The 27,787-nt window shown below is 46.8% G+C and overlaps 1 protein-coding gene across 2 annotated transcripts in view; it reads right to left on the bottom strand.

Moving 5' to 3' along the window:
- PRKCB (protein kinase C beta) overlaps positions 1-27,787 on the bottom strand; it is a 327,182-nt gene that overhangs the window by 154,078 nt on the left and 145,317 nt on the right. For both annotated transcript variants that reach the window (XM_057749139.1, XM_057749140.1), the window contains exons 4-5: positions 5,593-5,704; positions 2,792-2,920 (exon numbers count right to left, since the gene is read on the bottom strand). In XM_057749139.1, coding sequence (XP_057605122.1) covers positions 2,792-2,920; positions 5,593-5,704 — 241 coding nt within the window. The remainder of the gene's footprint in view (positions 1-2,791; positions 2,921-5,592; positions 5,705-27,787) is intronic.

Here is a 27,787-nt window from a genome sequence, read left to right as displayed (position 1 = left end):
ACAAGATGATGGAGGCAGATACTGGAGTGAGGCAGCTACAAGCCAAGGACACCAAAGCTTGATGGTAACTACTAGAAGCTAAGACACAGGCATGGAACTGACTTTCCTTCAGAGCCCTCCTGAAGGAAGCAAGCTTGCTGGCACTTTGATTTCAGACACCTAGCCTCCAGCCTCCAGAATTGTGACAGAACAAGTATCTGTTGTTTGAAGCCACTCAGTTTGCGGTACTCTGTTACTGCAGCTCCAGGTAACAAACACATGCACTCTCCCCCCGCGCCCCGCCACACTGGGATTGCCTGAAAATCATCAGCTTACGATCACGACATAAGAGAGCGTATCTGTGATTAAGGGGGAAGACCTGGACCTTGAATTTGAAGAGACATGGTATTTCACATGAAACAGTCTCAAGAAACACACATAAGAGGCAAAGCAGCTAAACCACAGAGGGAATAAATAAAGTATAGGGGGAGGGTTAGTGCAGGGAATGGTAACCTAGTATATCACAGTGGTGAACAGACCTGGGTGATGACGTGCGTGACTCTCTCAGCCTGTTTTCTGATGGGCAGAATGACAATACTACGCAGCTCATTGGAGTTACTGAAAATTTTTAAACAAGATATTGCCTATAAGAGCTTTGCGGAGTAATGAACACACTTAAAAACTCAAATGTTAGCTCTTGTTGGCTGATGGTGGTGATTACTAATGGTGTGGGCTCTTAGAGGCATAACTTCTCTGAGCCTCAGTATATGCATTCATAAAAAAAAGTAAAATAGATATCTCACAAGGCTGCTGTGGGGATTGACAGAGATAACATGTAAGTCTTTTCTATTTAATTGAAATATAAGTGACATATAATCCTGTGTAAGTTTAAGGTGCACAGTGTGCTGATTTGATACATTTGTATTATTGCAATATGATTACGTCCCTGGCATTAGCTAACATCTCGATCACCTCACATAATTATTTCTTTTTTGTGGTGGGAACAAGGGATGGACCTTGAGGGCAGTATGGTGCGGTTTGGTTTTGAGCCCTGGGCATTCAATGGGCTCCTTAGAGTTTGGCTGGCCCTAGTAACATCTGAGCTAGTGTAGTTCCCAGGGAATAACAGTAGAGGGCAGCAGGATCTCGTTTTTTGCCAGCCCCGAAGCTTAGACTGTGGGAAATCGGCTTTTCTTAAGACTTCTGCTTGGGGGGACCCTCAAGCATTCCACTGGGAAGAAGTCAGGTCAGCCATTGCCTTCCTTTCAGGGGAAAAAGCAATTCAAAGGAATACATGTTCTATAAGAGCCCACTGGGTGTCATGAACACCCATGTTTACAACAGGGATATTTTACAGGGATATTTTTCAACGTTTATGTGGTGTATGCTCAGTGCTTCAGAGCTGCTAAACCATTCCAGGGTCTCAGACCAATTTTTTAAAATCAATCCCTTCTATGACCAATTTCCTAAGATGTCAAGTCATAAAACTTTAACTTAATTAGCTGTAAATTCTAAGAAGTTTGACACAAGCCTTTGGGGGAGAACTCCTTCAAAGCTTTACTCCCACTCTGGGGACTTCCCTGACAGTCCAGTGGTTGGGGCTCTGCGCTTCCAACGCAGGGGGCATGGGTTCGGTCCCTGATCTGGGAACTAGGATCCCACATACCACACAGCATGGCCAAAAAATAAAATAATAATAATAAAATAAAAAAATTTTAAAACCCAAGTTTTAGTCCCATTCTGGTCCAGCTGAGTGTTGGATTTATCGTAGCTTTCCGGCTGAGCAGTTACATCCAGCACAGCCCAATTTCCATTGTGTTTGAGCTGCACGTGTCAGAGCCAAGTATTTTGTGACTGCCCCAGTAGAAGGGACAGACACCACGCTGCACCTCTAATAAGAAAGAGGTTTTATTATAAAAGCGGGATAATAAAACCTCTTGCTTATTACTATGAAGTATTTCCAAAGTGCAAAAAGTATGGAGAATAATAGAACAGGGACCAGAGTGTCAGGTTTAAGAAAGAAATACTTCAGATACATGGGAAGCCCCCAGGGATGCAGGCCACATCCCTCCTCCTCCCCAAGATGTAACACTCTTCCAGACTGGGTGTTTATCATCAAGACTCTATTTTCCCACTGGAAAAATTTGGGGAAAGAACCAAGCATCCCTTCTCTGCTATCATAATAAAGGAACTAGAACTGCACACTCCAAAGATTCTGAGCAAAAGAGTGGGAAGGGAGGGGGAGAGAAAGGTGGTGGGGAACTGTGAGGAAGTTGGAAATTTCTCTTTTATTTTTTTTTTTTGAGGAAATAAACCAATTTCATTGCCCATCATTATGTTATACAAAAATCTAGAAGTAATAGACGTGTAGAGAAGAAATAAATGAACAGTAATTAAGAGGGCAACAGAAATAATTTAAATTTGAATTATTTTCCATGTTAGGATGAAAACCATTTCAAAGCCCATCTGTCTGGCTTCAGGGTAGGTTTTGTTCCCTGGTCAAAGCCTGCCATAAAATTAAGGCGTTCAGCATCTTGTCTGCTCTACTGGCTCGTGACACAACCTTTGAGGTCTTCGAGAAAAGTAAAGTATTCCTGGTGTCCCATCTCTAAGCTCCAGCGCAGCGGAGGTGCTGAGAGCGTAATCTGTCAGGCGGGGTGGGGCGAAGGGTGGAGGAGGAAGGCAGTGTCACCGCACCTTCCGCCCCGCCCCTGCGCCGCCCATCCCTCCACCAGCCTCCCCTCCCCTAACTCAGCGGTCCAGCCTGGTCCGGACCCCGAGGAGCGGGCGCGGGAGCCGCAGCGCCACCTACCGACAACGATGAGGATCTCCCTCTCGATGTGGGCCTGGATGTAGATGCGGCCGCGGCGCTCCGTGTGGTCTGTGCCGCAGAGGCTGGGGACGTTCATCACGCAGCGCTTGTGGACGTTCATCATGCAGGCTGCGGGGACAGAGGGAGGGCGCGCGGCTCAGGCTGGTACAGGCCGGACCCCTCCTGTTCCCCACCTTCCCTCCGAAGTGGGCGGAGACCTGCCCGCCCTGCCCGGGTCTCATCAGAAGGGCTTCTCCAGCTCCCCGCCCTCAATTCCCTCCACACCACGCCCTGATGGACAGAGTAGTGGAACGTGTCCGTCCTCCCCGAAAGGCTAAGGCACCCCGCACACCCCCCACGGCTCTGAAGTCTTCAGTGCGGGAGGCTGCGGGTGCGGTGGGACTTGGCCAACCAGAGAACACAGCGGCCCCCACTCGGGCACGGTCACGCAGGATGCCGCCCGAAGCTGCCAAGATGTTCCCATTTTTTTAACATTGGGCAGGAACCCTGACTTGTATGTGACATCTCCCGATTTTTAAATAATGATGGCCCGGAGGTTGCGTTCCCGGGAAAGAGGCTGAGCACAGGCACTGTGAGCAGGTTTGCGGAAGGGCTCCCAGCAGGAGCTGGCCCACAAGGATACACTGAGGCTGGCAGTAAGGGCAGCTCTGGGCCTCGGATGACCCTTCAGAGTTGTCCCAAAGTGACCCAAGAGGACAGGAACTTTTGCACCCCTGCACCTGCCAGTCTTTGGCCATGAACCATCCCCTTGGAGGGGCATCATCTTGGTATCTGAACAGAGCCCCCACAGTATCCACCGTAAGTAATTGCAAGAAAAAGAATTTAGACCCAGGGTAAGACGAATGAAATATGTCTGCAAACTGAATCTCATGCTCTGAGGTCTCCTGTGTGACAGGATAACTACAGGCTCCCTTCCCCCACTCCTGCAGCGCATCCTCACTTCTTTCAGTGGGTGGTTGGTTCCCCCTAAGTCCCACAGCTGCTCCAGGACGGTGGGCCTGGAGTCCAGTGTTCTCTAGGGGACCAGCTTGAGAAGCCAGGAGGAGAGGCTGGATCACCCCATGGGGCCCGCATTTCAGGAGATTCCACGCCAGCTGGGGGCCTGGCATCCCCAGGGGCAGGGGGTGCTGAAGACACCCCTTCTCAGCCCGCCCAAGCTCCAGGAGGCAGCAGGCAGATTCCAAAACTGGAAATGAATTGTGGGGAGAAAAGCATGGAGGGGGAGGAAGAGAGAGTCCCCTGGAACCTGAGCACCCAAGTTCAGGGCTCTGCGTCAGCCCAAGCTACCTCCCACCCACCCCCTCTGTCCTTGAGGCACACTCGGGGCCCCACGGGCACTAAGAGGAATCAGTGCCCCACAAGCAGGAGGCGCCAGCATCACTCTCTCCCTGCCTCTGTCATGTGTCTGCCTGGGAGCCCCGCTCACCACACGTGTCTCTGTGACTCTTGCCCTGTTTCTGCTTCTGTGTCTCTCAGTACCCATGTCGGTGTATGTCTCTTTCCTGGTCTCTGTTCCTCTGCTTCGGCATGTGACTCGCTGCCGTGGTGGCATCTATGAACAGGTCTGTTTCACGCTCTGCCCAGTCACATCTCTTCAACTCCATCTCTTTCTGTGTCTCTCCATGTGTGTTTCTGTCTGTCTCTGCTCTCTCTCCACCTCTGTATCTCTGCAGGAGCCTGAGTGCATCTCTCTGTGTGTCACTTCCCATCATTGTGTCTGTTGGTCTGTCTGTCTGTCCTGCCTGCTTGAGTCTCTCTCTAGCTGGGCCCCTCTGTAGCTTCACCCATCACTCCCTACACCTGGGCCACATGTGTCACCGACCCCCTGAATCCGTCCCTGTCTGTGCTTGTGTGTTTCTCTCTGTCTCTCTCTCCCTTCCACCCCATCCACACCCACACTCCTCTCTGAGATGCTCTGCCCCCGTGAGTTTCTCTCTCTGTCCTCGGGGTCTCAGGACCCCTGTGACAGGGACAGTCTGGCCTCATGACTGCTCAGCCTGCTGTGGGTCAGCAGGCCTCTGGGAGCCACCAGCATGGAGCCCCCCCCCAACCCCCATTCCATCCTGTCCCTTTGCAGCTGCAGCTCTCAAAGCCTGCTGGCTCCCCTGCCCCGTGGGCCATTCAGTCCTTCACTTAATAAAGAGAAGTCCTGCCCCCACCTGCCTCTTCCCACACCAGCCAGCCGAAGAATCATACCCCCTCCCGTCTTCTAGCATAAACTGCAGGTGCTGAAGTGAGGCAGGCTTTCTCTCTGCAGAGAAATGCATCAGCCCCACATATCAGTGTTGGGAATGGCTGTGTGCATGGCTACAGGAATGGCCCCGATTTGTGCATGCCTTCCTGTGTCCATACTTGTGGACTGTCCCCTCCCACGTGGACTGTGAACCTTGCCCTGTGACTTGCTTTGATCAATGGGACCTGCCCTCTTAAAGCACTTGGGACCTCCATGTGAGCAAGCCCAGGCTAGCCTGCTCAGGATGAAAGACATGTGGCCCGTCATCCTCATCACCCAGGTAACAGCCAGCCATCCTTCCGGACACATGGGTGAGGCCCTCCAGGCCCAGACAGCCCCTCACAACCCACTAGTCCACCACATAGGCAAAAGTAAGCCCAGCCCAGACCCAAGGACAGCCTTGCAGAATCAGGAGCTAAATAAATGGTTATTGTTACTCAGCAAAACACAAGTGGTACCCAGCCCACCCAGGACTTGAGAGAATGTGCTGCAGACCGTGAGGAAGCACCCCAGTCAGCAGAGGCTGCCAGAGAGCAAATGTACTTACTGTCACATTTCATCCCCTGGTGGATGAGTCCATACAGCAGTGACCCACAGTGGTCACAAAACGTGGGGCTGGAGTATGTGTGGATCTTGAACTTGTGTTTGCTCCGGGGGTCCTGAGGTCAAAAGAAACAAACAAAAGAGGCTGGTGTCAGTGTGGCATGCCAAGGTTTCACACTGCACCAAGCATCACTGGAGAACTCCCCGAGAACTGAACTTGGCCCCCAGCATTCATCATACTTGTTGGGACCATCACTGAAGCTCTGTGCCCAAACATGGTGCTTGATAAATAACCATTGAACAAATGAATGATTAAGACAGCTGATGGCTCCCATTCCCACCCCAGCACACACACTCACTGTGCCTGCAGGTCCTCCATCTGGGAACCCAATCTACTGACTTCTGCCTACAGCAAGGACTCCAGAGACAGCAAAACAAAACACCAGATACATCAGGTGGACAGGTCCGCTTGCTCGTATTTCTCTCTCCTTTATCGTCTGAGCAACTTCTGGATGATCTAAAACCTAAATCTGGGCATGAAACCTCCCCACTTAAAGGCCATTTGCTAGGACCTCATCATCTACAGGACAGAGTTCAAAGTCCAATGATATTGTGCAGGTTGTGACAGAGACTACTAGTTTTCCACAAATACCTATTCTTCCTTTTAATAACAGAACCCTTGAGCTTTAGCAGGTAGAGTATCTGCTCAGTTAAAGACCACATTTCCCAGCCTCCCTTGCAGCTTGGTGTGTCCATATGATTGAGTTTTGGCCAGTGGGGTGTATGTGTTTCAGTCATTCCTTTAAGAGGAAGATGTACCGCCTCCCTGGCTCCCTTTTCCCTTCCCACTGGCTGGAAGATGCTGAGAAGTGGAAGCAACCACCTTGGACCCAACCTTGGACCCACCAGCCCCAGACTTTGTCCCTTTGGACAGACATCTGAGAGAAAAGCTACCTTCTGCCTTGTTTAAGTCATTATATTTGGGGACTCTTTGTTACAGCTGCTTACACAGCTCCCTAACTAACTAACATGCCTTTCCTAACCTGGCAGGGTACTGTGGTAGTTAAAAACCCCAGACTTCGGAGCATGAACTGCCTGGGCTCTTCTTAGATGCATAATTTTGGGCAAGTTATTTAATTTCTTTGTGCTTCACTGTCCTTGTCTGTATGATGGAGAGAGTGACAGTGCTATTAGCTTATAGGGCCATTGGGAAGAATAACTGAGTTAACCTCTGTAGAGATCTTAGAACCACCTGGAACACAGTAAGAAGTACAAGCTCCTGCATTATTATGACGACATCCCCATGTGGTCCCAACTATGCCCCCAAACACACACTCTGTTCTCAGTCCACAGGACTTGTTCAGATGCCCAAACATGCCATGCCCTCCCGGGCTCTGCATGATGTTTCTCTCCTTCAAAGGATGCTCTAACCAAAAAATTCCTTCTTCTCTTTCCCATCCCAGTCTAAATGTTGCTTCCTCTGTGAACGAGCATACTGCAGAAGTTAAAAACATGGGCCCTACGTTCCAACCCATGGCTGATCTGACACTCTAGCCTTTGGTATATGCTACCCATCTCTTCCCCAATTCACTCATTCATTCATCCATCTGTCCATCCATTCACATTTATTTATTGATGCAGGTGCTTTTTAAAAACATATTCTAATAGAGACAAAAAATGAACAAATAAGCAAATAAATAAAATAAGTAGAAATTATCTTCTGTGCTATTAAAATTATGAGCATTTCTCCTTAGGAAACTGTCATTTTTGAAATTTAAAAATAATCCTCACGCCTTCTAGAATGGCTAAAATTTTAGAAAATTGATACTGACAATACCAAGTGCTGATGTGGAGAGAACATAATTAGAACTCTTCCTCCAATGCTGAGAGGAGTGCAAAATGGTAGAGCCCCTTTGGAAAACAGTGTGGCAGTTTCTTATAAAGGTAAACATTCCTTTATCATATATGACCCAGTATTCCCACTCTTCACTGTGAAATGAACACGTGTCTACAGAAAAACCTGGACGTTTACAGCCACATTACTTGCAATAGCCAAAGTCTGGAAACAGCCAAAGTATTCAACATTCTACGTGTGAATGGATAAACAAAATGTGATTCATCCACACAATGGAATACTTCTCAGCAGTAAGAGGGAATGAACTATTGATACAGGTAACATTCATGAATCTCCAAAGCATCTGGGTAAGATAAAGATGTCAAACACATGCTGTCTGATTCCATTTAAATGACATTCTAGAAAAGGCAAAACTATGGGGACAGAAAACAGATCAATGGTTGAGAAGGACTGGGGGTGGAAAGGGGATTGACAACAAAGGGACAGCATGTGGGAACTTTTATGGGGTGACTGAAATGTGCTGTATATCAACCATGGTGAATTTTACTGTATGTAAAAAAAGTGAATTTTGCTGCATGAAAACTCTATCTCAATAAGCCTGCCTAAACTATCCTCCATCCCTGAAGGCTTTTGTTGGCCTGCATCTTCCTAATGAGCTACAAAGTTTCCTTCATGATGTTCCAAGCCTCTGTGGTCAGGCGTGTTGGTCCTTACACAGCTCTGAACTGCCAAGTTTAAGAGGCTGGGTCAGCTCTGCTCTGTCTGTGGGACCCTGCAGGACTCCCAGGATACAAAAGGACCCCAGCAGCCACCTCTCATGCTTGAGGATTGAGGTGCTACCCCAGTAACAACAGCAGGGTTTGGCAATCACAAAACAAAAACTAAAGGCTCGAGTTGATGGCTTAACCAGCCACGTTTCCATCCTTGGGCAATGAGACTAAGAAATACATCCAGTTCTTGCAAACAGTCCCAGTGCTCTTTGCCATAAACTGCTTCCCATGTGCCTGCCCTGTGCAAATTCACCTTCAAGTTGAGAAATGATGGCCTCAAATCCACCTGTTCATGACTGGCATTGGCCTGTAGGAGGAGCTCAGGAATTCAGCCTCTAAGGAAGAGGAGACCCAATCTGGTTGGTCAGATTCCAAGACACTGATTGGCCCAGGCTCCGTGGGTGGAGCTTGCACAGGCTTTAAAGCTGCACCTGCCATGTTTCTCTTTCTCTTTGGTAGCTCTCTGTTCTCCCAGAAGACTGCTGGGTCCAGGTCCCATGGTCTCACCCTAAGAAGGTTGGGCATGAGTGTCCTGGACTAGTTCCACTCCAAGCCCTGGGGCAAGTTTTTTCTCTCCTCTTGGTTCTTGCGCTGCCTTCAGGGTTCCCTGATATGTTGACATTATAGGAGCCAAGAATAATTTTGAGTATGTTTTAAATGTCCTTAGGCCTACCTAGTATAGAAAAAAGGAGTCCCTGAAGGGGACTGAGCTCTACTTTGAGATTTGAGCCAAAACCCCAACTAACAATAAGTTGCTTTTGCTGGCTTTGCACTTTCCTCCAAGCATATATCTTAGTGGGGAATCTCAGGGAGAAGGATTCAAGCATTTCTGATACTACTGAAACCAAGTAGGACCCTGTGGGGCTCCTGGGCATGGGAGCCTTTCTGTTCAGCCTCCATGACCTTCCCTGAGTTCCAAAGGGCAGGTTCAAATAGTTGCTCATCAGGGAAGGGATGGGATGCAGAGACAAGGGAGGAGCAGCTAAGAAGCAGTAGTGCAGCCTTGGGGCAGGGTTCTGGTTTAAGATTACCTGAAACTAGATTAAAGGGGTGCAGGTTCTGCATACACCCTAACCCTATCAGCAACCCCGCCCTTGAACTACTGCTATAAAACTCCCCAGCAAAACTCCTCTGGGTTGGGACACACAGTTTCAAGGGCAGGAACCCACTGTGTCCCCCTTTATCTGGCAAAGCAATAAAGCTGTTCTTTTCTACTTCACCCAAAACTCTGTCTCCAAGATTCAATATGGAACCAGTGCACAGAGGCCAAGCTTTCAGCACCGCTATCAAGAACCTTCTTCATCTCAGCACGTCTCTTCAATAGCAGGAGATGCCAAGTGGCACAAAAAAAGGGAAGGAAAAAGAAAACACATTGATTGGAGGCCACCCATATGTCCCATGATAGCCATGTGGAAGGTGTTACTCAATCCCATTTCAATGATAATGAAAGGGACCCAGACCAGAGAGTAAAACCTTCTCCAAGGTCAACCAGCTGGCTCCCTGCAGAGCTGGGACTCACCCCAGGTCTGCCTGGCTCCAAAGCTGGGAGGCACCAGGGTACTCTCTCTTTTCTCCTCAACCCCCCAACTTCACTAATGCCTCATCATTCAGATCCAGCTAAAACAGCACTTCCTTCCTGCCTTCCCTTGTTCAGTCACCCAGTAATGTCTTCTGAGAGCCAAGTTCTTCCTAGGCATTGGGGATAGGGCTGTGAGCAAAGAAGACAATGCTTCCTCTCATGCAACTTACATTCTAATGGCAGAAAGAAATCAAAAAATTAATTTCCATGCCCCCTGCCCCCATCTTCCCCATCATAGCATTTAAACTACTGGGTTGTAATTGCATGTTTAATTGCATCTCTCTAATGCTTAGCTGCATGCAACATGAGGGAATTGTGCTCTCTATTATATCCCAGAGTATATATTGTACTTGGCATATAAAAGATGCTCGATAAATATTTAATAAGTGAGAGTTAATATTTATTGAGTGTTTAACTCATGTCAGGAGCTACTTTCAGGGAGTTACCAGGCATTAACTCATTTAATCTTCATAACACCCCTATGAAGTCTGTACTAACCCCATTTTACAGATGAGGAAATCGAGGGACAGAGAGGTACAGTGACTTGCCCAGGGCTCCCCAGCCTAAGCAAGCACAACATTTCGCAGAATGGCTGGCATGTGGGAAGAGCTCAATGAGTTGTGATGGCAGCTGTGAGGCTGCAATCACCACTACCAAGCACAGAGAGCTCCCGGGCGATGCACGTAACCTGGACAGTGCTGTGCAAGACGGATTACACCAGACAGGAGAAAGGAAGGCCGCTTAGGCAAGATGCAGAGGAAAGTTTGTTTCTTTATGGTTTATTTAGAGGCTGTTGGGGGTTCCTCCCACCTCATTCCCCTGCCTCAGCTTTCAGGAGGGCTCACGCTTGTAAATACCAACTCCACCCACCCACCACCCCAATCCCTCAGACCACCCAGACAAACTAGGTCATCCCCTGATTCTGGCCCCCTCCCTCCTGCCACTTGATACAGCTCGGAACAAAGCCACACTCCCACAGCTGGGGTCCTCATGACTCCACGGACCTCAAGGAGAGTTATTCAGGGTGTCTGTCTATGCCTGCCTATGCCCAGTGCCACCTCTGAGATGGGCGGGTTTGCACCTTGAGATGTCCCCTCCTCACCCCCAGACATAGGTGACTGTATAGAGGTGGATGCTTGGCTCAAGTGTCTCACATGTTCAGTGTCTGGACAGCCAGGATGCATGCAGCCCCAGGGCTGAGATGGCCTTATTTACAGCAGGCTCCAAGGAGCAGAGAGGAACAAAGACATAGGCGACATGACCCCAGAGATGGAGCTCCTGGTTCCAGTCTCTTAGGGGCCTGGCATCCTGCCCTCCAATTCCATCTGGCTCTCCTGTGTCCTCTAAAAATTCTCCTTTGTGTTAGCCAATCCAAATAGGCATCTGTTACCTGGACTGGGGGGGAATGAGAGTCAAGATACTTACAATGACTTTGGTTCAAGCATTGCCCACTGACCAATCAGAATGGACTGCAGGGCCTAGCTATGCCGAGAGTTAACCCTTTAGTTGCTGGATCATGGCAAGGTGGGGTGGGGAGGAGCAGGTACGGGAAGAAGTGGATGGGTGGAAGGTGGGGGGAGGAGGCTCTGAGGGACCAATGGCTATTTACCAATCAGGTGAAAAGCATTTCATCATTTTCACAATTGGTCCAGTAGTGCCAGTGGATACAGCTTAAATGTCAGCCCTGCCTTTAGCCAAAGTATATTCCCTTCCCAGCCTCTGAGGCTGTGGCCACAGACCCAGGATGAGCCCAGGGACCCATGTGGCCTCTAAGTCAGAAGTTTCCCTATGGTCCTGTTTCAATCCCAGTCAAAGATGCAGCGCCCACCTCTGCCTCAATCCCTCCCCCCATCTGGTTTCACAGTTGGCTCCCTCAACTCAGGCCATACTGGCTGGGCCCTTCCGGTGCACCAGCTGCCCATCCCCATCCCTGGCCTGGGTCCTTCTTCCTGCTCAGAGGTCACCATCTGGATCCCATAGGCCATACCAAGTTTACAAACAAGCTATATTTGGCCCATATGGTGCATTTTAAAAATAAATTAATTGAATATATATATTTTAAAATCTTGGAATGTCAGACAAAAATGTAGATTTGTCTCCTTTTGAAAAAAATCACAAGTTGTGGCCACACTGGATACACCTTCCTGTGGGCTGAGCAGTGACTGCCCCCTTTAGATAAAGGATGAGCTTTCCAGTTCTCCACAGTCCCTACCATTCCCTGCTGTCTCACACCTTGCCTGCTTCACTCTTTTCCCTTCCCCACCTGGGCCCTGTAGGAATTTGGGTTTGTGACTTTTGCCAGACCCCCTGTCCTCTCTTCCTACAAGTCCACTGGTTGGGGTCCTACCACATAGGGACACATCCTCACACTCATGAATGAGTTCATGTGGCTCAGTGTCAAGTACTTTCAGAAATGGATTAGATAAAAATGTCTACCAGCAGCGAATTCACATAAAAATCTCAGAATTCCCTAAAAACAGTATAAAGTATATTCAAATTCTTTAGGGGAAAATGTGTAATAAAGTGTAAATCATCACCCCCCTCCCCCCCAAAAAAAAGAAAAAGAAATGGGTTAGAAACTTGCACATCCCTGCTCCAGATCACCACCGGATTTCCAATGTCCCTGGTCATCTCTCCCACCCCTAGGAACCAGGTTCCCACAGGATCCTGGCACGATTCCTCTCCCCACTGTTTCATGGGGTCGAGCTCCTTCACGCTTTGTAGGAGGCAAACTTGGGTTTCCGAGCTTTCTTCCACTTCTGATTCCATTTTGCTGCCAAATAACAACAAAATGATAATCAACTCCTGTGACCCTTGCTGCCACCATGAACGCAGCAGAATCTCCACCAAGCACTGTGCTCACGGTTCCATGTCACATCATTAAGCCTGCATCATGGCCAGTGAGGGAGGAGTTATTACTATCCTGGTATTCCAGGTGACCAGACTGAGGCTTAGAGAAGTACCTTGTCCAAGGCCACAAAGCAAGGAAGCGGGAGAGACAGGACTGGAATCCAGTTTGCCAGGCTCCCAAGATGCAGGCAACAGAGTGGGGACACCTGAGTGTCACCCGGCGGCCTCCCTGCTCCTCAGCCTTCCCAGAGGGTCTCCCACCCAACGGGGGGGTTACAGATGAGGACACCCTTCATCCCATACAAATGCAGCACCAGCCAGGGTCCGGTCACTCAGAGTTCCCCATCCTCACCACCAAACCAGTCTTCACTGTGAATACCTACTCCCCAGGACCAAGGACGATCCCGGTTCAACACCTTCCGTCTATCACCTGACTCCAGGCACATGCAGCTAAGGAGGGAGGAAGCACAGATCAGAAACCAAAACAAAAAACAAAAACAAAAACCAAAAGAAACTTTAAACCTCTAAATCAAAACCTAAAATAGCCTCTCTCCGTCTGAATGGGCTGTGTGGCTTTGTGCACAGGTGGGCTGCAGTCTGGCTGAGCCGAGGCAAAGCTGCAGCTGCGTTGAAACACAAAGGTCATGAAAGCACACACACCAACAGCATCCGTCAGAGCAGGAAGTCCGAGCAGCCTGTAAATTCAGATTGTGTCATCCCCAGACCATCACAAGCTACAAAAGCCTGGAAGGTATGTTCCCCAGGAGGTAGACAGGCGAGGCGAACCTGGAGATCTCATTTGGAAATACTGTCAGGACAGAAGGAAGCTTACAAACACAGGCTCTGGAGTTAACTGTGTGGCCTCAGGCAAGTGACTTAACCACTCTGAGTCTCTGGTTCCTTGTCCACAAAATGGAGATGAAAACAGTATCCATCTCATAGATGTGCTGTGATGATTAAAGCTCCCCTCCCAGTGCCCTGCACACAGGAAGTACAGGCTCCTGATTTTATTATTCCAAGGAGAAAAAATAATCGTGGTAACACTTCCCGAACTTCAGCCTTGAGTTGTCGTATTTTTGCACGTCTACACACTACCTATACTATTATTTATCATTTGGCGCTTTTCTTTAACTCAGCATGCCACTTTTACTTCAATCTATTTTATTTTTTTTTATTTTTTATTTTTTATTTTTTGGGGGTACACCAGGTTCAATCATCTGTTTTTATACACATATCCCCGTATTCCCTCCCTTCCTTGACTCCCCCCCCCCTCGAGTCCCCCCCACCCTCTCCGCCCCAGTCCTCTAAGGCATCTTCCATCCTTGAGTTGGACTCCCTTTGTTATACAATAACTTCCCACTGACTATTTTACAGTTGGTAGTATATATATGTCTGTGCTACTCTCTCGCTTCATCTCAGTTTCCCCTTCACCCCCCGCCCCCTCCCATACCTTGAGTTCTCCAGTCCATTCTCTGTATCTACATCAATCTATTTTAAAATGCAACTCTCTAAGAGTGTGAACTTGTGGAATCGATATGCAAATTATGTTTTTTCTAATACGCCTTAAAAATGAAATAGACAGCTCTTAAAATGAAATGTGAAGATGTTCATCCCAACGGTCGCCATTAACAAGCTGTGGAAACACAGATACACATACGCCCGGTTGGTAAGCCGATTGGTATCACCCTGTGAGGGCAGTTGGGCATGTCTATCAAAATTCCAAACGCTTCTCCCCTTTTGACCCAGTCGTTCCACTTCTGGGAACTGATCCTGGAGATAAAACCTCATACATAGGAAATTATATATGTACACAGTTGTTCACTGCATAATCATTTATAATAGCAAAGATTTTTAAATGAGCCAAATGTCATAGGTAGGGAGATGCTTAAATAAATCATAGCGCCGTTACACAGTGGTATACTATTCAGATATAAAAATGAAGAAAGAGTTCTCTGCATTAATATGGAAAAACCCTGAAGGGTTTATTTTTAAGTGAAATCGAAAAAGAAAAAAAGAAAAACCCAAAGTACAGAAGAGTGTATGTTGCATACTACCTTTTGGGTGAGAAAGATGAGGTGGGATAAGAAAGCATACTCTAAGTTACTCACACCTGCATCAACAAATGCTAGAAGCAGAGGATGCAAAAGAAGCCAATGAAAGTGTTTATCTACAGAGGCAGGAGGGAACAAAGAGGAAGAGAGTACGACTTCTCCATGTATACCTCTGTGGAGTTTGATGAAATTAGAATATTTTCGTGTTTATCTGGGTACCACGAAACTCCCACGGCACGCACCAGCAGGCTGGGTAAGCCAACAGCACCGCCATGCCCCAAACTGCAAACAAAACTCCAAGAATTCCCGAGAGACAAAGAGGCAGGGAAACCTTAATTGAGACGATGTGGACTGAGATTTTTGTGAGCACGAAATGCGTAGAATGTTAGAAGCTATAATTACATAGCTGACAGGGGGACACTATAATTTGGTGAAGATCTTTCATTATGTTCCCAGAGAAGAGAGTGAATAGTACTGATAACTCTGTGTAGATGCTATGTGAGCCTGGGGAATGGTTTGATATACCACGCCTGCTCCTACCCCCGCCCTTGGGCAAGTAACTGTTCCATTTAAGGATAAGCTTCTGTTGTGTCAACTTTGGTAGAATTTTAAATATGATTTCCTGGGTTACAATCTGCACTGGAATCAGTGTCAATATTAGTGGTTAATTAATAGCCACGTTCAAACTTAAGGCCCAGCTCTCGCAGTTATTACAATAGCTTTTGGAGTCTGGGGCAAACTACATAACCCTTTTCAGTCTTAGTTTCTTCATCTAAAAATGGGATAATAATAATATCTAATTCCTAACTTGATGGGAGAGTTCAGTGTGTCACTGCATGAAAACTGCCTAAGAGTCACTGGTGAAAGTAAATATTTTTAAATGTTCACTGTTATTGTTAATTTTCTGTCCATATACTTTGTCCATGTTTAAATTCAACTTGGTTTCTTCCTAAATTACTCGTAACACATTTCCTATACAATTTTAAGAATATTAACCACTCATTTATGATCTTTACAGTAAATATTTTCTCAGTTTTTTATTTGCCTTTTAATTTTTTTGATGTTCTCTCATTCAGCATCTAACACCACAAGTGTATTTGTTTGCACGTGTTTAAATAAAGTGCAGTATCTCCCTTTTCCTTTTTGGTCTCTGTCCCTGTTGTTATATTTAGAAAGTCCTTCCCAGTATTTTCATCCTCTTACAATTTCACTTTCTACATTGAAATCATTATTTCCCTTGGAATTCATTTTAGCAGGAGTTTCTTGAAGAAAGACTTATTTTTTCTTAATGTTTAGCAAGTTGTGACAACAAATGTATGGAATGCATCTTCTCTTGCTGATCTGAAGTGCCTCTTTTATCACACACTAATTTCTCTTGTATCCTTTGTTCATTTTTAAATTTTCTCTTATTCTCTACTGATCTGTGGCTATTCCTGCCTCAATACCGTACTAGTTTAATATATCATAGGTTTATAATATCTTAGCACCTAAAAACACGCCTCGTATACCCACCCACCCCTACCCCAGCATTACCATCCACTTTCAAAATTTTCTTAGTTATTTTCACCCACATATTCTTCCAGACTGTATTGGAAATGCCAATCTTTGTCAACCCTGCTTATTGTTCCTTCTGGAAAAAATCCCACCTACGGCATCAGCTCAGTGGGCAGCAGAGCATCTGACCTCATGCTTCCAGCCAGTGCTGAATAGACCATGGTCTGGTCAGTGGCATACAATTTATGAAGGAAGAACTGGGCCAATCAGAATTTAGAACAAGAAACAGTGCAGTGCTGGGAGCTGAAGCTCAGTTAAGGGGGTGGGAGTGGTGGGGGGGAAGTGGGGGGGGTGGAAAGAGAGGAAGGAATTCACGTGTAATTTGAGCCTTCCTTTTGATGCTTCCAGAAAAGTGTTGGGTTTTTTTCCCCCAAACTCTTCTTAGTTGCCACTAATGTTCAGCTTGTCTTCTTTCCAGGATTTATATGTTCTTTTGACGAGTGATTTCAATTCATTAGCTAAGTCAGTGGTTTTTAAGCTGGTTATGCCATCCTCTGGGGCATATATGTAAATCTTTTGCAGAGAGGTACTTCCAGGCCCCTGGGTGGGACTCAAGCCGTGGGAGCCACAATTTTTTTTTTTTTTTTTTTTTTTTTGGCACACGGGCTTAGTTGCTCCGCGGCATGTGGGATCTTCCTGGAGCTGGGATCAAACCCGTGACCTCTGCATTGGCAGGCAGGCTCTCAACCACTGCGCCACCTAGGAAGCCCAGGGAGCCACAATTTTATGGAAGTGTTGCATCCCTCAGATTTACACAGAACATTGGTGAAGAACTCAGAACTGGCGACACTGGGCCAGCTCTCCTGATGGCAGCCCTGGGCTGGAGCTGACTCCTGCCACACCCTTCGGGTGGGGGACAATGGTCCCCACCCAGCCCTGCAGGCATCTGATTTTTATAACTCCTGCCAGATCCCAACTCCAACTAGTATAACCCGCCGACCAGTATAACCGAGGGAGACCATAGGAAAGAGCAGCTGTGTGCATTCACGGAGCCTCAGCGAGAAGTGCAGGCCCAGCTTCAGGTAAAATTGGGAGTCCTTACTCTCCCAGCAAACAGGAGCTGTCTTCCTTCTTCCGGAAGGCCGTGTGTGTGGACAGCCCCAACTCCAAGGCATCAGGCATTGGACCTCCAGATTCAATCTGGTGCCTGAGTTGGCAGGAGATGAGAAGCCACATCCTTTCCAGCAGGTGAGGCCCAGACCTGGTTAGGTGACCCTCAGCCTGGTATAGGGTGCAGTTCACCATGAAGAGGAGGTTTAGTGGGGTATTTAAAAGGTGAGGCTCCAGAGACTTCCCTGGTGGTCCAGTGGTTAAGACTCTGCACTTTCACTGCAGGGGGCACGGGTTCCATCCCTGATCAGGAACTAAGATCCTGCACGCCGTGCGCTGTGGCCAAAAAATTAAAAACTAAAATAAAATAAAAGGTGAGGCTCCAAGTCAGGTTGCCAGGATTAAAGCCAGCTCCACCACTTACTAGCTGTGTCCCTTGGCTATACCCTCCATACTTCAGTTTCCTCATCTGTTAATCGGGGACAGTCATGACAGTTACTTCCTGGGATTGTTATGGGGGCTGAATTACTTAAACTGTAAGAGCTGCCTGACACAGAGCAGACACTCAATCAATACTGGCTACTAGGATGAATTATTAATTATTGCTGGCTAGGACATCCCTATGTCTATCTCATTGTAGCTTTTCCCAAGAAACTCCATTTATGTTCTCACCTCTTGGACTTCAGTCTTGATTTCTGGCACCAATTTCCTCCACAAAAACAATAAGCAATTAATTTATCCACTTATTCACCAAACATGTGTCAAGTGCCTTGCATGTGTCAGGTGCTGAATGAGCAAAATCAAAGCCAGGGTCTGCCTTCATGGGCCCCCAGCCTAGCTGGGAGGAGTGGTAAGAAAGCACAAACAAATGTACACTCCCGACTGCTGTGCTGGAAAAGCTCGCGGTGCTTAGAGAGTGTATAGTGGATTGCACCATCAGAGAGGTCTGGGAGGCTTCCTTGAGGAAGTGAAGTTTGAGCTAAGATCTGAAGGATGGAGGGTGTAACCTGGACTGAAGGCCCCTGGCTGGGGGCTCTGCACCCCGGGGGGGGAACTGTTCAGCTGCAGGCGCCCTGCTTCAACCCAGGCAGACCCGGCTGACCCACCCCACCGTCCCCTGCTTGGCTCCAGGCTCTGCCTCAGCCGCCATCCCCTGTCCTCAGCTCGGACCCCTCAGCCGTGAGACCCCAGCTCCCACGAGAGGGGATTCAGCAGAGAGCTTGTGAGTCAGACTCTACAGGTAGATGGTCCAAATTCAGTCCCAGCTCTGTTGCTTCCCAGTCACGTGGCTCTGCAGCAAGTTCCCTAAGGTATATGAGCCTCGACTTTCTCACCTGTAAAATGGGGAGACACTACAGCAGGGTAGCATGCACTGCAAGGCTGGGCTGCCTGGATTGAATCCCAAGCTCTATGACTTCCTGTGTGACTTGGAGCAGGTTACCTAACATCTTTGTGCTCCCGTCTCCTCGTTTTTAAAGTAGAAACAATAATAATAGCACTAAATCCTCATAGGATTATGAGATTTTAATGAGTTGATATTTGTAAAAAGCTCAGCTCAGTGCCTGGCACTTAGTAAACATTCTGTGTGTGGAATACAATAAATAAATAAATGCTCTGCTTTCCAGATTTGTGAGGGTTCACGAAATCATGATTATATTGTGCTTAGCAGTGACTGGCAGGTAGTATGCACTTGATCAGTGTCAGCTTAAAATAAAAACTACATCTCTGATCTCAGCCAAGTCACTTCCAGGCTCTGGTCTCAGTTCCCCCTTCAGAAAACAAGGAGGTTAAGCTAGGTATTCCCCAGGGGCCCTGCAAGCTCTGACACTCTCTGCCATCCAGGCTGTTCACATAGCCCTGCCCCGCCTCTTCCTGTGAATTCACTGCTCAGAGGGTACAGTAGCCTCTCAGGGAGCAGACACACTGCCACAGATCACACCCTTGCGTTATAAATAAATTCTCCATCAGCCACAAAACACACACACCCATCCTCTCCCCTGGCTGCCCCTCCTCCCCCCACAGCACCATCAGCCAACAGAGGGAGGGGCACTCCCTCCCCTTGGCGAGTGCGGGTGGCCCAAACGCAGGACCAGGACATGGGGTTACTCAACTTGCAAGATGCTATCAGCTTGATTCCTGGGCTCAGAGCACCATGCTCGGCTTCCTGACAGCTCCCTCTGCCACAGAAGCCCTCGGCACCCCCAAGCCTGCATTTCAGAAGAGCAGAAAGAGCCCTTATGTAGAGAGGACATGCAGGACACTGCTGAAGCAAATGCCTGCTGGGCCACCATCAGCACCTGGGACTCTGGACACAAGCCCACGTAGGTTCTCATCCCAGAGATCCTAACTGTGGGCACTAGAAGCAAGGGTCCTAAACCATTAGGTCCATAGAGACAAGGAACCTAACCGAGGAAGATGAATCCCGTGCATGCCGACCTGTCACCCTGTCACCAAGAACGTCACTGGGACACCACTCTGCTCAGCAGTTACTGAAGAGCTCTCACGTGCCATGCACTGTCCCAGGTGGGAAGTGATCCAACAGCAGACACCTCCCCTCCTTCCAGGATTTCTAGATTCCAGTGGGGGGTGATAATTATTACTATGACTAATATTATTATTATTATTATTATTATTATTATTAGAGTACAGTAAGTCCCCTACATACGAACGAGTTCCATTCCAAGAGCGTGTTCTAAGTTCAACTTGCTCGTAAGTCCAACAAAGTTAAGCAAGTAACACAATTGGCTATAACTACCGTATTGTAATAGGTTTATAATACTTTTCACACAAATAATACATAAAAAACAAACACAAGAAATAAAGAAAACATTTTAAATCTTACAGCACAGTACCTTGAAAAGTACAGTAGTACAGTACAGCAGTGGCATACAGGGGCTGTTATCAAGTGAACAGGCAAGAAGAGTTCCTGACTGCAGGAGGGAGAGGAGGTGGGAGGTGGTAGAGCTGAAGGGTCTTCAGCAACAGGAGATGGAGGGCGAGCTGCGATTTCACTCACGCCTGACACTGATGGCACAGGTTCCAGTTCCTTGCTGGGTTCAATTCTATCTACCCTCCTAAAAAAACGATCCAGTGATGTCTGGATAGTAGCTCTTTTTTCCTCATCATAGATGACACAGTAGCATTGGACTGCATTCTGAACGGCTACTGCCACCTTCGTGTACCATTCTACACTGGGGTCCTGTGCCTCAAAAACTAACAGTGCCTCCTCAAATAAAGAAAATCCCCTTGCCATTTCCTGCCTCGTGAATCTCTTTGGTTCTTCAATTACTTTTTCTTCCTCTTGTCTCTCACCACTGCTTTTACACTTGCTTCCAGACATCCTGAGCTTGAAATAAAGATACTGTACTACTGTACTCTATACAGTACTGTACAGTAAAGTACACAAAAGCATAACCACCAGTAGAGGATGACAATGTACGCCAGACACGTGAACTAAATTAGTGACTGGACACGTGAGCGCATGTGCGCATCTTTGAAAGTTCACAACTTGAAGGCTCATGTGTAGGGGACTTACTGTAACAGCTAACATATGCCAAACACGGTTCTGAGTTTTACATATAAATAATTCATTTGACCCTCACTGACCTTGTACAATAGGTTTATTATCCCCACTTTACAAGGGAGAAAACTGAGGCACAGAGAAGTCAAGTAACTTGTTCAAGGTCACACAGCTAGTGACTTAGACCCAGATTCTAGGCTCTATGTCACCCTATAAATAAATGTTAAGTGACCCTATGATGTGTGACAGCAAGGAGAAGTAGGTAGGGCTGTAAGAGTGCAAAATAGAGGAAACTGACCTGGTCAGGGAGGTCAGCGAGGGCTTCCCTGAGGAGGTAAGCTGGGGCCTAGAGGATAAGTACAAGTCAACCAGGGTTTTTAAACCTCAACACACATTAAAATCAACTGCGAGGCTTTGAGTCAACAGAAATTCTGACTTCATTTATCTGCGCGGGCCCAGGCAGCAGTAATGGGTTATAAAGCTCTGCAGATGATTCAAACATGCAACCAGACCTGAGACTCACTGAGCTCTAGGGGAACAAGAGACAAGAAGCAGCCGGCAGAGGGAAGAGCAATGCAAATGCCTAGTGGAGGGAGAGCTACTGGGGAGGACAAGAGACTGAAGGAAGGAAGCTCAGGGGGTGAGAAGGGAGGGGTCAGGAAGAGGCTAGAGGGACGGATGGGGCCACAGCAGGCCATGCAGGGCCTATAAGTAGGGCAGCCATACATTCAATCTTTCAAAAGGGACTCTTGTGAGATTGGCGGGAACGGCAGGCGGCACCAATCCTTTGGGATTCCAATGCAACAGCCTAAGCAGGTATGCTCGTGGGCAAGCTTGACAAAGGAGGATGTGTGAGGACCCTGCCTGTAAGCCACATCAGAGAATCAACTTTGCTCCCAAAATAATGAGAAGCCATTGACATGTTTGCAGCAAGGATGACGACAGATCACATCTAGTTTTTGGAAAGATGACTCTACGGCAATATGGAAATGACAGGCTGATGAGACACAGAGGAATCAGGGAATCAGGACAAGAGGCTACTGGTCCAAGGAGGGTGGGCGGAGCTGGTCTAAGGTCCTGTCTTTGGTGAGAGAGAACTGGGTGGCGCATATCGTTTTGAAGAGCAGCCTCAAGAGTCAGACCAAGTTCAAATCCAAGTTCAAATCTGCGTATTGGGCACATGACCTGGCAAGTCAGACAACTTCTCTGCCTCAGCTTCCTCCTCTATAAAATGGGCACACAGAGTATCTTTCTCATGGGGTGAGGACTCCATGGATTAGTATATGTAAATTACTTAGAACAGAACCCGACAAACCATAGGTGCTAACACAGGAACATGTTGTTTTATTGCGCTTTGCTTTATTACATCGCAAAAATATTGTGTTTCTTACAAATTGAAGATTTGTGGCAACCCTGAATCAAGCAAGTCTATTAGTGCCATTTTTCCAGCAGCATTTGCTCACTTCCCATCTCTGTGTCATCTTTTGGTAATTCTCGCAATATTTCAAACCCTCCACCAGCAAAAAGATTATGACTCACTGAAGGCTCACATGATGTTAGCATTTTTTTAGCAATAACATGTTCTAAGATTAAGATATGTACATTGTTTTTTAGACATAATGTTAGTGCATACTTAACAGAATACGGTATAGTGTGAACATAACTTCCATATTCAGTGGGAAAGCAAAAAATCCCGTGTGATATTCACATTATGGCAGTGGTCCGGAATCTAACCTACAATATCTCCAAGGTATGCCTGTAAATGTTAGCTGTAGTTATTATTTAGGAGGTACAACAGGAGTTGGCAATGGAGAGAATATGAGGGTGGGGAAAGTCTGGGAACACAGAAGAGGCCCCAAGAATTGACCCACGCTCAGTAGAATTTTGGAGATTCTACTCCACAAAGGCATAAAGAGGATCAAAGACAGAAAGTTGCACAATGAAGGGCTGAGATGCAGAATTAAGGAGCAGAGCCAGAACCTAAAGGCTGAGTTTGAAGGCAAAAACAGGTCCAAGATTCTGAGGCAAGCAAACACTTACATAATATGCAAGGCACTGTTTTAAGCTCTTTGCATAAACTAAATTCTTTCATACAACATCCCTACAAAGTAGGTAGATTATTGTCCTCATCTTAAATGGAGAAACTGGGGCACAGAGAGATTAAGTGACTCATCCAAAGTCACATGGCCAGTAAGTAGCAGAGCCAAGATTTGAACCCAGGCAGACTGGCTCGAGTCCCTACTTTTAATCAACGAGCAAGACCAGAAACCTGAACCTGAACATTTCACTCTGCCCTCACCTCCAAACTACCACGGAAAGCACCAGAAAGAACTGTTTAAAAATAGGAGAATCTATTTCAGCCCCAAAGTCAGGGAAAGGTGCCAGGTAAATGACAAAAACTCTTGAAATGTATTTCAGTATATAGAAAAGGTGAGACTTGAATTGAGGGAAGGGCAGCCTGGCCTGGTTCTCCCTACCTAAAGGAGTTAAGAATGGCAAGGTCTGATGGAGGGTGGGGGGGTAACTGAGCAAACACAGACAGTCGAGTTGAATCCTCACCTCGCGGTCCCTGGCACCAGCAGGCACTTGGAAAACATGCGGAATGATGAATGACCGCCTCAAAGACTGCAAGAGAAGCAAGTGGCTGCCAGAGCCCTTTCAGGTCCCACGGGACACCGAGAGCGCAGGGACAGCAGGGGGCGCTGCAGCAGCTGCTTCCTAACCAGGGCTGTGCCCCCGCCACTAGCAGATCCACGTGGCTGTACAGCATACACCAATGCAATATTGTAAAGCAGCTATACCCCAGTAAAAAAAAACTTAATTAAAAAATAAAGCTCTAGGTGAGAAACTGGATATTTTTCATGGGTATCACCTGTTCTTAACATTTACTGACACCTACTATGTGCTAGTTACTCTTCTAAGAGCTTGGTATACATCTATCAACAAAAAAAGACAAAAATCCCTGCTCCCATGGAACTTGCATTTCAGTATTAGTTATTAATTGCTAATTACATATATATGTATTGAGGACAAGCTATGTATACATAGAAATATGCATATAGAATAGGTCCTTTACTTAAGCTATCATGCATTTCCCACATGACTGTTTTTTATGAATGCAGCATTCTTCAAAAATGAACTCTTAAACAATTTCTGTGTCAATTAAAATGCATACTACGATGATGAAATAAATTAAGATAGTAAAATAAATAAATAAATAAATAAGATAAAGTTCAATCGCATGGCCAGGGACAAGGGCCCTCTGCACACTTCTGAAGCTCCCTGCCTTGGACTGTTGCTCCCTCCATACCACCCCCACCCCCCCAACCCCCCGCCAAAGAAGGCTGATTTAACTAATCTATATTTTCCCTTCACCCTTCACTGGCGGGGGGTGGGGGGGGCGGAGGGGGGGATGGGGACATGACCTTCCACTGACGGTTCCCACCTACAGAGGTTACAAACTGGTGGCCCACAGAATGAACCCAGTCCAAAAATATTTTTAAAATACACCACACGTGTAATTCTCACAAATTATTTGTCAGCACCCACACTTGGGGGATTCAGAGCTCTCTTGAAAAACTGGAAAAGCTGGATCTCGGTCCTTTAAAGAACAGGAAACTTTTTAAAAAATTAATCTGAGTAACGGCTGCCCCTTTTGGACAGCATGCACACACACACCCCCCAGATGGACCCTCCCTGTTATACATCTGTCTCTTTTACTGCCCGGTCCTGGCTGGCTTTAAAGTTGGACATCCTGATAAATGGAAAGCTGTGCACCCTTCCAAGTCACGTGTTCACAAACAGAACGTAGAGGAAAGCAGCCAGACACAAGGGAGGGTCTCCTGTATAATTCCATTTGTATAGAGTTCAAAGCAGACACTCTCTTTTCTGTAGTGGCTGCACTGTTTTGCATTCCCACTAAGAGTGAGCAAGGGTCTCTCCACATCCTCACCAACATTTGTTACTGGAGTTTGTTTTGATAATACCAGCCTGCCAGGTGTGAGGTCTCACTGTGGGTTTGATTTGCATTTCCTGATGATTACTGAGCATTTTTTTCATGTACACTTGTATGCTGTCCACTTGTATGTCTTTGGACAAAGGTCTACCCAAGTCCTTAGCCCATTTGGAGGTTCCTCAAAAAGTAAAAAATAGAACTACTATATGATCCAGCAATCCTGCTTCTGGGTATTCATCCAAAATAATTGAAATCACGATCTTAGAGAGGCTTTAGCACTCCTATGTTCACTGCAGCATTACTCACAACGGTGAGGAAACAACCTAAATGTCCACCAACAGATGAATGGATAAAGAAAACATGATATATACACAATGACTATCATTCAGGCTTAAAAAAGAAGGAAATTCTGCAACATGGGACAACATGGATGAACTTTGGGGACATTATGTCAAGTGAAATAAGTCAGACACAGAAAGACAAATATTGCATAATTTCAATCATATGAGGTAACTAAAATAGTCATAGTCATAGAATCAAAGAGTGGGATGATGGTTGCTGGAAGCTGGGGAGGGGGAAATGGGGAATTACAAATCAATGGGCATCAAGTTCAGATAAGATGAGTCAGCTCTAAGGATTTCCCAGGAGGTCCAGTGGTTAGTACTCTGTGCTTCTACTGCAGGGGGCACAGGTTCGATCCCTGGTCAGGGAATTACAATCCTGCATGCCTTGCAGCGTGGCCAAAAGAAAAAAAAAAAAAATTAAAAAAAAAAAATGAGTGAGCTCTAGAGAGCTATACAACACTGTGTCTACAATCAACGATACTGTATCATACACTTAAAAGTGGGTTAAGAGGGTAGATCTCATGTTAAGCGTTCTTTCCACAATACAATACGATAAAATAGTTCAATAAAATAAAGCAAGCAAAGGGCTGTTGGCCTGGGTAGTTGTTACCTTGATGGAAGGGGCTGGTGGTGCAGGGATTACAAGGAAGCACAGAGGGCTTCTAGGGTTCTGGTTAAAGAGAAATGTTTGCTGTGTGAGGATTCATCAAGATGGACACTTCAAGTACAATCAACAGTTTGTAAAACGATGTGAGCAGCCCAGTCTAAAAGCAGCACATTTGAACCCAAATTCTAAATTCTTAGAAGAGGGAGTCTGACTGGCCGGGTTTGGGGCAGATGTCCACGCGTATCTGGACCCAGTGGAGCTGGGGCCATGGGACCAGACATCCTCTGGGGGCACAGATCTGGGACGGCAGTTCTTACAGAAAAGGGTTTGTCTGCTTTGGTTAGATTTTCCAGGTGAACAGGGTTGCAGTAACGAAGCAGTTTGGGGTGCTGAGTAAGAACACAGGCCTGGGCCGGACTGCCTGGGTGTGAATCCCAGCTCAACCACTCACTGGTCATGGGACCCTGGGCAAGTCCCTCTGTCTCTGAGTGCCTCAGTTTCCTTATCAGTAAGACGAGATGGATAACAACGGTAGCCCCCTTGCAGAGTGAAATGAAGAGTAAAGAGATATAACATGTAAAGTGCTTAAAACAGAATCATATCTGTGAATGCTGGCTCTTGGGTATTACTACTTTAGTAAAATATTTGGACATCCTAGAATCCCAGACCACTGGAGTTGGGAGGGGAGCCTTTCTGACTCCAGAACCAACACCGTTCACATCTCTCCAGGCTGCCTCTCTCCAGGGTCATCTGCCTTTGATTTCTCTATTTCCCCTAAGTCTGCAGCCTCCACAGACTGAGGTCTTCAGGGAAATTGTCTTTCTCAGGCTCTGAGGCTGGTCCCGCTCCCCCCAACCAGGAGAAGCCAAAATAATTCGTAAGACAGGACAGCCCCGCCTCATTTCGTCCCAGCAGCTCTCCTCTTTGTGCGCAGGAGAGACAGCTGGTTTCCATCTCCAGAAGCTGCACACTGTGCATCTGCTTCCTCCTCCACCACGTGAAGCTCTGTGTCTTTGTGACAGGGAGGGACAGAGGGCTGTGGAGAAGCGATTCACCCTGACCTTTACATGTGGGTTCTGCATTGCGGGTGCTGTCAGAGGCACATGGCAAGTGCGAGCAGAAGAATCGGGCAGAATTCATTTCACAGTCAAAAGAATTGCATTTTACCACGTTACCCGTCATTTCTATTAATGTTTTCCTTTGACCAGCCCATGGAAGGTGCCTTCATATTTCCATTTGGTGACAAGCAAGACAGATGCACGCCATGCCAAAAATAAGGATAGACTTTTGAAACTTACACGCTAAGACCTGAAAGGACCATTGGTGGTAACAATATTAATTAGCACTTGCTGTGTGCCAGGCATGGTGAGAAGTCCTTAACATGAAATACCTCATTTAATCCTCACCTGAACCCGGTTAGGAGGGTGCTTTTCTTCCTCTTCTTAGAGATGAGGAAACTGAGGCAGAGAGGTTAGGTAACCAGCCCAAAATCATTCTGTTGGTTAGTAGCAAACCTGGAATTCAAACCCCAACATTCTGGTTTCGGAATCACCCTACGATAGGACCTTTTGTTGGTTTCCAAACTTGGCTCTCCAGCAGAATTACCCAAAGGACTTCAAAACACAGATTTCCCAGACCCTTGTCTGTGTCTCTTCAGGTGAGGTCTGTTTTTAGCAGGCTACCCAAATAATCCTTACGCATTCAACCTGTCTGTGTTCTGCAAAGTAGCATTTAGAAATGGCAGTGGACATGTATTGCTTGGGTCTGCAAACATCTCTGCCTCCTTTTTAGGGCAGCAGTGCCTCAATTCTCCTTCAAAAAACCATCCCACCCCCACTATATTTAGTCACTGAATTTAGTTCCCTAAAGAGGGAACACTTTAAAGGCCCAGCTAAGGGCTGGTTAGGTAACTTAAGCTTCACCAAACGATGTCTCTCCTTCTGGAATCTGAATTTAGGGCCAAAGCAACACAAGAACCAAAATCAGATATAACTGGTCTGGTTGTTGAGGAAGGTTTCTTCCACTTCTTTGAAGAACATTACATCCTTTTCAATAAATTCCTTT

The sequence above is a fragment of the Hippopotamus amphibius genome, chromosome 9, assembly GCF_030028045.1.
Source record: "Hippopotamus amphibius kiboko isolate mHipAmp2 chromosome 9, mHipAmp2.hap2, whole genome shotgun sequence".
Lineage (NCBI taxonomy): Eukaryota > Metazoa > Chordata > Mammalia > Artiodactyla > Hippopotamidae > Hippopotamus > Hippopotamus amphibius.
The sequence above is the reverse complement of the archived record's forward strand: the minus strand, read 5'-3'. Positions and strand labels throughout refer to the sequence as shown.